Genomic DNA, 12,124 nt, shown 5'->3' with positions numbered 1-12,124 from the left:
GGGGAGCAACGGATTATTAGAAACTTAGCTTGCATACAGTTAAAAGAAGTGATTATAAAAAATAACTTAACAGATATACAAACTGTTTTCGTCATTTTTGAGGTCTGCAAATATGAATGGACCAGTCCTTATATAGTATTCCGCTGCCACGCTATGCTCAATGGTCTGACGTCTCCTCCTTGAATCACCTGCACATAGAGCGCACTGCTGCTCACAGGTACTTGTGGTACTTTACGCAAACCTGAGCCGTGACGTGAAAATTAATCCTGACCAGAATCTTGACTGGCAAATCGGTAAGCCTCGAAATAGAATTCATCCGTTTCACTATTTGCACATTCAGGGTTTCTCACCACATCCCCTACCTGACAGCTAGGTACAAAAAAAAAACACCTCTCATGAGGTATCTTCAATTTGAATTTAAAATTGTAGTTCATCTCAGGAGCCTAATGCCCTATCTTACTTCAAGCGCTGATCCCGATTTTCATGGCAAGAAGTGATATGTCCTGACCTAGAGCTTAATATTTCCCAGTCCGGCTCTCCTACTCAGTCAGTAAGTACATACATATGATTACAAACCGAATTAGAATTCACGCGGTCCAATCACCATTACAACTGATCGCCAAATAGTGAAAAAAGTATTCAATTCCTTTACCCGTTTGAGATGACGAGGACGGCAGTGTTGCCTCCGGTCTGACTGTTAATGTCCGTCCTGACCTCTTTAAAATGAACGTCAAACTGCTTGGAGGGAAAACCGCTCTCTGACACAGTCAACCGTCCATAGAGCTTTTCCCTGAAGGTAATGGCTGTGTTTTGGTCAACTGGTAGGCCGTTTGTAGAATAATACATTGTGAAGGTAAAAAGCAACATGCCAGTGGCTGAAAAAAAAATTACGGTGTTAAAGAACGTTACGCTGACCTACTACCTTAGTTACGTCTTCTATCAAAGAGACCACCAAGAGATTCAGCAGCAAAGTCGCGTTAAGTTTTGAAATTTTAACTTTTATAACGTTTAATTCTTTATTCATATGGGCATATTATTGTATTATAGACGCCTTCTCAAACTACCTTTTCTAACGTCTGAAACGGATTTTTATCCAACGTATAGGCCATTTTACAGCTGTGTACCTAGTTGCCAAGCCTTTGATTTGGAGAGAGGCTAAAGATGACCTCGTTGTGATAGAGACCAGTATCTAGTTAGCATAATAACAAAGTCATTGGCATTTGAAAAGCAGCAAGGTTTGTATCATAACAAGGTCAACCTTAGCCTCACTTCTGTGTAAAGGCTTGGCAACCAAGCATGCAACTGTAAAATGGACTAAAAACCTCTTGTTCTTTAACTGCTTGTTTCACACAGAACAACGGCGGATATCCAAGCCAAAACTTGAAAAGTCACTTGACGTCGAAATGGGCGAGTTGAAGTTATTCTAAGAAACTATTCGATTTATGCTAGAAAGCTGTAGAATTGAAGCAGAGTAAACCAGCCTTTTCTGCCGAAGACCGCAAAAGGCTGCTGTAGGAGAAATTACAGACGAGTTAGGGCAACTGATCACCAGGCCCTAAAGCTAACTCTAATCCTTACCACAGCATACATCCATTGATAGATATACGCACTTTAAGCTGAGCCAAACCTAAACTAACATTGGCAACAGGGAACCCAATGCCAACCGTTTCTCTGGAAAAAAGCTTCCGTCAGTTCACGTTTCTTTTACCTTCATCAGAAGCTGTCTGTAAATGCAGGGGCAGGAAACTGGCCTGAATCCCAGTTTTCTCTTTGTTGTACAAACACTTGATGGTACAAAAGTGATCATATTTATATGTCACGTCAGAGCCAGTTGGTTCGGCGTCGATTTCAAACTCGTATGCCAAATAATCATTCTGGGAAACAGTCTCCTCGGTGAGGCTTTTCATACAAACGTTTGCTTGAAATGGTCCGCAATGCACTCTGTTTAATACTTGTGTAAAGGATGGTTTGCAGCTTTTTTTGGTATTAGGTCCTTTCAATCTTAACTCTCAGCAAGGAGAGTTAAAATAAAGCGAATTTAACATTCTCTTTTTTCCTTTTTGAATAAGGAAAAAGAGTTGAAGCTGGTCACTTTTCGTATTTATAATTTGGTGAGTTATGAAAATGGTTTTTGAAATGGGTGGAAGTTTCTGAAAAGAACTGCGGTGTTGCGTTGGTAGGGGTATCAACTGAGTTGATAATGTAAATTGACCACCGTTGAGAGCTTCTACCGGCGTAGGAGGTTGACAGTAAGGAGAATTACCCATTTGATCTGTGAGTTAAAGGATTAACAGCGTTTCAGGTATCCTGTGTGATCAAATTACCAAACAGACGTACTGCAACGTAGAATATATTTGTTAAATAAATATTTTTAAAGATACCCTGACGCACGCGCTGAGAACCAGAACACTGATCATGAAATGAACCATATCCAACTTGATCCACGATCTTTGTTGATCCTCAGGCGTTGCTCTCTCGCACTCTTGAAATGTCTAGTGACAGACTTCAAAATGTGCGAGATATTCATTCAGAAGACTTGGCCAATTTTCAACTGCAATCCTGTAAAAACTTATGTCAAAATACTTTTAAAATCTTTATTCAACTTAGGTCAATATCTGGTGGGGAAGCAATTGAATTTCGGGGCGACGGAACTTCATCGAGGGCGAGGGAATTTGGGGTGACCGTGCATGGGGGCGATGTCACATGTTACCGAAACGATACGGTAAGGACTTCATGGTACGACCACGCCGCAGATCTGTTTCTCCAGATCTGCTAACTGAGCTGAGTGTATTTCGGGATCGTTTCCTGCCATATTCAGCGCTCTTTCTTTGAACCTTTGAACCTGAGATACCTTACTTCACAAATAGATTTGACGACGGTGAGCAATGGATTAAGGCTGCATTTCCGAGCTAGTTTTGAAACATGTGAACGAGATTCTAACAGTGCGTTAGAAACCACTACAGGTTACAAAAATTCATACATTGTAAACGTTAAGAAGGATATCTTTTCGTTGCTTAAATAAAAAACTTTTCAGAGCTTATTTATTTAAAATTTATCTTAATTATTTGATGCTTCTGAACGAGATTCGGATGATGTCAGTGTCTGAGCAACGCGCACCTACCCCTCCCCTAACAAATCATTAACCCCAGATTGTTTGCAATTGACGGTTGTTGGGTTAGGGGAGGGGTAGGTGCGCAGTTGTTCACACTGATCCCGAGATACAAATAATGCATCAGCAACCTCTACTGGTTACACAAAATCATACGTTAAAACCGTAAGAATTCCGATAAAGGAACGATCGCTTTAGTTGTAACTTCAGTAAACACAATAAGACAAAACTCAGGCATTGATTTCCCATCAAGGTTGTTTTGGAACAGACCTAGCAATTCTCTATACACAGACATCAATGGACTATCAAATGTTAACGAGGTATTCCCATTTCGACATGACCAAAGTATCTTACAGGAGGTAAATAACAAGGCAAATAAGTTCCATAGGGCTGTACTGAAGCTATGTAACTTTACGTCAGGTACAAATCTTCAGATAAAGGTCCATTCACGAACCCGCAAATAATCTGTGCTAACTAACATAGGTTTGTGATTGTTTCATTTGATAATATTGACCTAGAAGCGTCTATTTAATTCTTTAGCGTTATTACTTTTTAAAGTTACTTCTTAGCAACTTTCCTTTTTAGTTCTTCCTTATATGACAGAATATCGCCTTTCCATGGTGCTATTGTCTGTTTCTCACAAATCCAAATTTCTTTTGCAACCTAAAGAGAAAGGAAATTATCATTTAAACTACAACAAAGTTGCAAAGATTACTTACTTAAGAATCTTTTGTGCTACAACACTTTTTACTTCGACACAGCGATAAAATCTTAACATATTTTCCCTACTAAAACACGAGCTCCATGCCAAAACTTCTTCACTTTCACAAAGTAAATTTCATTAATAACTGCGCTTTTCGATTGAGTGTCATAAAACCTAAACCGAGGTTACCTCAGAGGCCAATCAGAACAAAAAGTAAATATATCACAAATAACTTGAAGCGCGGGAAAACGCGTATGGCCGAGTCGCAGTTGAGTCACAGTGCGAAATGAAGTAAACCAATAAAATCCTGAATAACTCTGGACTTTCACGAAAAAAGATTATATTCAAACCTGATTTATGAGTCGGAAATCGTGACTAACAAGCACCATTCCTCCTTCAAAGTCGTTGATAGCGTCCGCCAAAGCGTCGATGGTTTCCATGTCCAAGTGATTAGTGGGTTCATCAAGTAACAGGAGATGTGGAGCTTGGAAGGCCAGCCAAGCAAACACAACTCGGCATCGCTGCCCATCAGATAAATTACGCATGGGACAAATCTGTGTTTTGATTGGAGATAAAATTTCATCAATAAATTTTTTTTAACAGGTAAGCTTTTAAATTATTGGTAAAAAGAATTACACATTCTTCACGAGCGTGGGACAAATAAAGCATCTAATACCCGAGTGAATCTTCCTATTCGCCCATTAAAGTTTCGACACTCACCAAAACAAAACACAGAGTGAAGTGCCTTGCACATGAACTGAAGACATGAATAAAGGGCGTAAGTCTTTGAAGAAACTGTGATCCAACTTCCGTAGGGGCAATACAAGACAATTTTGTTTTAACTGAATTTAAAATTTGGATTGACCACTGTAAAGATTTTCTAGAGGTGACGTTTTGAGGGTGAGCCCTTCGTCTCAGCGAGCTCGAGTTGATAACGTACATTTGCCATAGTAAAGAGACTACAAAGCTGACGTCTCGAGAGGTAGCCTCTCGCTCAAAACGCCAGCTTTAGGTCCCTCTATGGTAAACAGTTCAAATTATTAACTCATTTGGTGAAACCAAATAACCCCAAAACACAGTTCTATGACCTGACAGAGCTTTCATCAAGACCACCAGATTCAGAGCCTCGCTCGTTGCTCGCTTGAACATTGCTCAGCAATCGTTGTGTACAGTGTAAGGCGGATGTTTTAGTTAAGCTTCTCCTCCAGTCTTACATATTCCTGCTTTCAACACTCTTAATTAAAAATTGTGAAATTGTGAATGTCAGAACGTCTACTTTAATAAATACACTCCATTCTGCCATTTGTCCGTTCAGTATCATAGATCACACATGACGTCAAAATGCAGTGAGCAAAAAAATATTTCGCACACGAGGCACAGCCGAGTATGTCACTGATTTGGAACTTCTGAAATCTTTCAGTGAACAGACCTACGTCTGTCTCTAAAACATTATAACAAAGTACCTATCAAAATACGTGCGCGATGCAGCTTATATAAAAATTGCTTTCTCCTAGTAATTTTAATCTGATGATTTTTATACTCGTATTCTCAAGAGTTTAGGTGTCTAAGACTTGATACTACAATAAAGTTTCTTATCTTAAGTTTCGTATGTAATACAAAGAAGCTTTAAGGTGGTGGCAATATAAACATCGTGTTTACCGACCTGTTGTTTTCCTGTCAGTCCATATCTTCCTATTGACTTCCGCATGTCCTCCACCTCTTTGATTTCAGGAAAGCATTTCATCATGAATGCAAGAGCTGACATGTCCAGTTCTAACATGTCTTGAAGATGCTGCAAAGAACAAGGAAAACTTCAGAATTAATCATGCAACACAGTAACAAACACAAACCTCTTTTGAAGTACATGAGCATTTTTTGTCACAATAGGCTTAATAAGGAATGTGACATCAGCTAAAATCAAGACACAGTTGTAATTAATCATAATTCTTCAAACCTGATGATAGCGGCAAATCTTCAGGTGATTATGCCTTCGTATAAGCCCATCAGTAGGTGTCAGTGTTCCATCAAGTAGCTTCAGCAGTGTGGACTTGCCAGCTCCATTGGGACCCACCAGAGCTATTCTGGACTCTAAGTCAATTCCAAAATCCAACTTCTTGTAAATGGCAGGCTGAAAATAAAATTAAAAAAATATATCTGTAAATGGCAGGAATGAAATGGACTCAGTAATAGTGACCGAGGTTTGGACAACCTCAGCGGAATTCACCATCACCACAAAGGCACTAGTAAAGACTTTTGATTGGGTGATTGTGGGATCAAGCAAATGCAATCATAACAGTGTGATGTTTTCTAGGAGCAATTTCAGTTTCTCTTTCAACATACACTAGTGCTACAATGTCTGCAGTACACTTTAATAGCATGGTAGTTCACCTTATCTTCTCCATAGCTGAAGCTCATTGTTTGTACTTGAACAACTGGTGGGGCAAGTTTTCCACAGTCAGGAAAATAAAACGTCAAGACCTGTTGGTTGAGAGAATAAAAAAATCAGTGGAGTAAAAAACCTTAACCCTTTCCAATTTTTGCTTCCCCCCAGCAGCTTACAGCTCCTTCAGCACTCAAAGGCACAAGCTTTTATGGTTGAAATTGTCCAACAACAGTTTCACCCTTCAAGTCCCGTTCATAAAACAGAATTTCTCCTTACAATATCAATACAATATCAGGCAGACAAGTGATGAGAATAAAGAAAGATATCAATTAGGGGATTATAAGTTGATCCAATACCAAATTCTCCAAACTAATGTCACAAAAACTTTCTGGCAGACAGTAAGGAGAATTACTAATGAAATCTTGGGAGTTAGAGGTTAACAGTAAGTGTAAAGCTAGTAAATTTGGAAGTGGTCCTATAAAACAATTTTGTCATGAATACCTAATACTCACTTGGAAAGTGTAAATCAGTACTAACTACAGTTAACTGTTGTTGTCGTAACAATTTCATCTCAATTTGTGTCTTGTATATGAGTGCAAAGGTAAATGAAGAGCAAAGTACTGTATGATGCTGCAGGCCTAATTCTTTACCTTGTCTTTGACAACTTTTTCTGTGAGGCCACCTGCCACCATTTTGCTAAGGACCTTTTCTTTGCTTTGAGCCTGTCTGGCAAGCTTAGCACTTCCGTGACCAAACCTGGCAATGTAGTCCTACAATCATAAAAAGAAAAACAAATGAACTATAGCAGTCACTAGCATGGTTTACTGGTCATTATAATGACAAGTCACATATTCTTGTACAAGCAGTACTAACAAAAGAAAGAAAGAATTTTTTGAACCATTTCTGGCAAGCAAGCCATGCATTTTGGAGAGGGTATCAGGGTTTGATAGGGGAGCTAGAGGCAGATGAATTTTGTTAAAAGTTAATTAATACTCTATTAGTTTAAAGCTACATTGACGATAATCCACCTAAAGTTTTGAGCCAGATAAGTAATGTGAACTGACTATTAACATAACATTTGCCTCAAAAGTCTATCTTTAAGAAACTGCTCAACCCCTCTGCACCCTAACATCAGTATGTATATTCTCCATACTGTTCTCTATACATTTCCTAAGGTGCTGACAAGGAGAATTTGTTTAACAATCAAGAGCTTCTTGAGTTTGTGACAATTTCCTTTATTCTTGTGACCTTATTGTGTGATTCAGGGGTGATATTGTAGAAAGAAATTGCATTCTACTTACTCTTTGCAGTCAAATTGTTAAAATAAAAAATGAACAGTCCTGGATAAAATCAATGTCAATTTTCTAGGTGCAATTTCTGCTTACTTGACTGGAATCTGGCTAGGAAGTCAGCTGTTTTAGTAAATCGCTTCAGGCGTTGTGTCCATCACAGCATCCCAGTAGAACTGAGAGCTGTTAAAACTCGGCCTTTTAGGTCATCATCCTTCCACAGCCAGATACTGCATTGTACAAACAGATCAATGTTGCTGGTGTACTTTTACAAGTTGTATTTCATTGATACTGTAAATACCTTCATGTGCTTTATTTGATCTTGTTCTCTGCTGTACTGTTTCATTTGGTTTTCCTCCAGTTCTGCTCTTGTTTTCATGTAAGAGTCATAGTTACCCTTTGGAAGAACAGAAAAAAAAAACTAAGACAGAAACTGCAAGTCTCATACTGCCATTACCCTTAACATTGTTACTGTATTCATAATAAGTTTGATTAGGAATATTAACTCTTTACAACCTAACATCAGGATTAAAATTCTCCATACTATTCTCTATACATTTACTAAGGTGCTGACAAGGAGAATTTGTTTAACAATCAAGAGTTTCTTTAGTTGGTGATCATTTACTTTATTCTCATGACGTCCATGTGTGATTCAGTAGTGATATTGAAAGGAGAAATTAGATGTTGGTCACTCCTAGGGGTTAGAGGGTTAAGGTCACACACTAAGAAAATGAAGACAGGAATTAGCCTCCTTGTTTACAACATAAAAACAACATCTACTTCTTTTGCCATAATATCTGTATGAAGTCACAAGAAATCCTCACAGGCAATAAATACAGAACAATAATGTTTTCACTAAAATGTTATCAATGTCATGCCTTCTGACAGAGTGCTTTTCAGTCAAATCAAGTTTTTGCCTTCAGGACTGTACAAGACTCATTTAAGAGAAAGCTCTTTTAGATTTTTGATGAAAGTAACTAAGTTATTTTCATTGAGGAAAGGCCTAGAAGGTGAAAAAAATTCCTGAGATCTCTGATACAAACAGCAAAATGTTATTTTGTAGAATTACTATGAGGAAAATAATCCGCGAGTATTGTGTGGGACTTTACAGATTTCTAAGAATTGTGCAGAATTGTGCAGAATTGTACAGGTTTCACAGACTGTGCCATTCTGCCCTCCATACACTCTAATGAAGGTGCTGTTATAATCTACAATGTAGGATCATTCTTACCCCATAATACACAAGTTTTCCTTTATGCATGTGGATAATGTTAGTGCACACCCCATTGAGGAAGTCCTGTGAATGTGATATCATCACCAATATCCTCTTGTAGCTGCAGGGAATCCAGCAAGAAAAGGGATCACCATACACATACTGGTTATTCTGTGCTAAATGTTCTCCATTAAGCTTAATTAAAACTATTTCATTTGACTGCCTTTTTTTAAGTTGATGTTTTATCTTTAAGAAACTTAATAAATCATATTTTAAAAAAGGAATTGGGGTTTTTCTCATGTATGTGTAAAATCATCTGGAAACAGAGGACTTTCTTGTTAATGTGTATTTAACAAATACATATAGACCCTGTGTTGCCATGCGTCTGTTCAGTAATAGATCAAAGATGACATTAAAATAGGGTAAGAACAAGAAAGTGGCATATGAAGTGTAACCAAGTGTGTCATTGATGTTCTTACCACAAGTCATATTGACTTCTTCTGTGATCTGTTGTAGCACAGACCCAAAGCAACATAAAATCTATTTGTTAACCAGAGAGAAGGAAAATATCCCAGCAAGCCAATGACTTGAACAAACTGCTGGAAGAGCCATAAAACTCACCTCTTCAGCTCTTCTTCCAGCCATACACATGCATCTAAATCCAGGTGGTTTGTAGGCTCATCCAACAAAAGAAGAGTTGGCTTTACAAACAGAGCTCGTGCCAAAGCGATTCTCATCCTCCAGCCTCCAGAGAAATCTTTTGTCTTTTTCAGCTGCATGGAAGGTGTAAATCCTAACCCACTAAGAATTTCAGCAGCTCTAGTTTCTGCCTTGTCGGCATCAAGGTCTTCAAGTCGTTCAAAGACATCCATTAATCTAGATGAAAGAATATTTCTGGCTTATTTCTCTTACTTATTCAAAGCAAAATAATGTTCTGTGGAGACCATACATAATTTCAAGCACCTATGGTGTTGCACAATTTATACTGCATTTTTACATACCAGCAAATCAATTTTTAAATGAAGATGATGAATTGCCTTGTCACCAGCATGGTACAAAAAAAAATATCTTCAACAGGTATTGAATCCCAGATCTTGGCTATTTAAAACCTTAAAGAAAACCCTGTAGTGTACATAAATGTATGCGTATAGATGAGGCATATATGTCAGTGTCATTCATTTGTATATAGTGTACCTTTAAATGTAACTTGACTGGCATTATGTTCCATAACAAGGGAGATCGCAATGTAAAAGTGCGCTGAGAGTATATGATGCAAAATCTCTTTTCTGTGAAAACAACACAGACCCCAACAAACAAAGGTTTCACATTTGGCCTTTCAATCTTAGAACATGGGTATATCTTAATTGGGTCATTAGGAAGGCATCTTACGAAGCAATTAGATTTAGCAACAAAACCATACCTGTCACTACCCTCATCTCCAAGTTTGGTGAGTTCTGCAGCCTCAGCCTCAAGTCTCATCCTCTCCTCATCAACCTCCATGACACACTCAAGAGCTGTCTTGTCAGAGGCTTCCATCTCATTCTTAAGATGAAATATGTCAATATGCTGAGGAATTGGAATGTCTCTACTTCCTATTGTCTCCAACATAGTGGATTTACCTGTTCAAAATACCAAAATTTTATAATAATTATCTAACCAATGAAGTATGTTCATTTAGCCCTTAACACCATAACATGAGTGTCTATACTCTACACACTCCTCTTTATACTGTACATTTACTGCCCTTAGTACTGAGAAAGAGAATTGGTTTAATGATTGAAGCTTCATAGCTTGTTAGTCATTTCCTTTATTCTCATGATGTAAATGAATGACTTAAGAGTGTAACTTAAAGGAGAAATTAGATCCTCATCATTCTTAAGATTTAAAGGGTTAATTACACATATACAAGTAAATTCCGTAAGTTTCTTTATAGCCAAACATAACTTTAAAATGTGCAGAGTTTTTGAGTCACATGAAAATAAAACAGACATTCAAGCATGGTTTTTCTTTTACATGATCAATTTCAAAACATAAAATTTCTAAAGAAAAAGAAAGGCACCTTATAGGCTACATTTTTACTAAAGAATTTTTATAACCATCACATTACTGATCTTCACAAGTGTATCTGGTGATTAATTTTGCACATAAAATATTCATCAGTCCAGAATGTCCTTTCTTGATCTACTGTTACTATCTGGCATTAAGTAACCCAAGAAATCATGTTGGAATGGAAAGTTGTTTCATAGTTCATACTCCTTGCTCAACAAACGATAATTTTTTTTAGTATTAGGAATGACCACGAGTTGACTGATTCTAACAAGAAAACATGTATACTCAAGTAAATTGTAAACATTTGTATTCCACTTCATAATAAAAGTTTAACAGTCCATAACTTTAGTGCAAATGAGGTAAAAATGATGGTAATCACACATTATTGTTGGCCATATGACTCGATGAAAAAAAAAATATCCCGCTAATTTTTTTTTTCTCTGTCGGAAAGCTATGATTTTACCTCATACTGGAAGAGTGTTGTTTCATCAATCTCTCCAATTCAAAGTATTTCTTGATACCAAAATTGTTTCCAAATATCATTAGAAAAAAGCATTTAAAAAGGGTAGATTTTTCTGTCAATGACTTGAGTTTCTACGTAATATCCTAGTAAGGAATTGATATCTTCTTGAATACTTCCGTTCCGATTTTGAAACATTCGTCTCGATCAATTCACTGAAAAATTGTTATATATGGGTCTGTTCCTTATGTTTTATTTCACCGCAACGAAAAGAGTTATTCAAATCAATTGGTATTTCTTTGAAATGAGTGATTCTATTCAGAAAGAATACTTTAAACTTAGTAAAACTAAAGGAACCAATATATATATATATTTTCAAAGGAACATGAAGAACCTACCGCATCCATTTAATCCCAATAAACCGTATCTTCGGCCACAATTCAATTCAAGTTTTGTATCAGTTAAAAGTTCAACACCATGGAAAGTAATTGAGAAATTTTCAATCTTCACATCCCGCGACTGTTCGTGAGATGCCAAAACGCCGGTACATGAGCGGTTCGATAAATCCAACTTCACACCAGCGCCATTTTCAGTTCCGTTCGAACTTTCAACACCATTTTCTGTCGCTTGGACGGCCGGTTTTGGCTTTCCTCTAGACTGAGCAGCAGCTTTTTTCTTTGCTTGACGTTTCTTCGCCGCTTCGGAAGGCATATTTGTGTGTTTCGATTAAGGATTATTGAAGGAAAATTCAGTTATTAGTTCACACGAGTGCAAACAAAAATTCTTCACGATTGCGCCATAGGAGACAACATGTGCATTGTAATATTGTTTCCAGCTCCTCTCAAAGTTCTCTGGACGAAAAAGTCTGGGTTTGATCCTTCTTCTGCCGCCATGTTTCCATGACTACTTGCTTAAGTT

General features: G+C 37.5%; 1 protein-coding gene across 1 annotated transcript; it reads right to left on the bottom strand.

Moving 5' to 3' along the window:
- Nucleotides 1-2,600: 2,600 nt before the first annotated feature.
- LOC131771762 (ATP-binding cassette sub-family F member 2-like) lies at nucleotides 2,601-12,007 on the bottom strand. Its single transcript, XM_059087622.2, has 11 exons — nucleotides 11,605-12,007; nucleotides 10,118-10,316; nucleotides 9,319-9,573; nucleotides 8,716-8,818; nucleotides 7,786-7,881; nucleotides 6,846-6,965; nucleotides 6,201-6,290; nucleotides 5,767-5,940; nucleotides 5,476-5,604; nucleotides 4,163-4,366; nucleotides 2,601-3,772 (listed from the first exon to the last, which is right to left on the bottom strand). The coding sequence occupies exons 1-11, from the start codon at nucleotides 11,915-11,917 to the stop codon at nucleotides 3,668-3,670; spliced, it is 1,788 nt and encodes a 595-aa protein (XP_058943605.1). The 5' UTR covers nucleotides 11,918-12,007; the 3' UTR covers nucleotides 2,601-3,667.
- Between the last annotated feature and the right edge of the window lie 117 nt (nucleotides 12,008-12,124).

Source organism: Pocillopora verrucosa, chromosome 10, assembly GCF_036669915.1.
Source record: "Pocillopora verrucosa isolate sample1 chromosome 10, ASM3666991v2, whole genome shotgun sequence".
Taxonomy (NCBI): Eukaryota; Metazoa; Cnidaria; class Anthozoa; order Scleractinia; family Pocilloporidae; genus Pocillopora; species Pocillopora verrucosa.
Note: the sequence above shows the minus strand (reverse complement) of the source record. Positions and strands in the feature narration are given on the sequence as shown.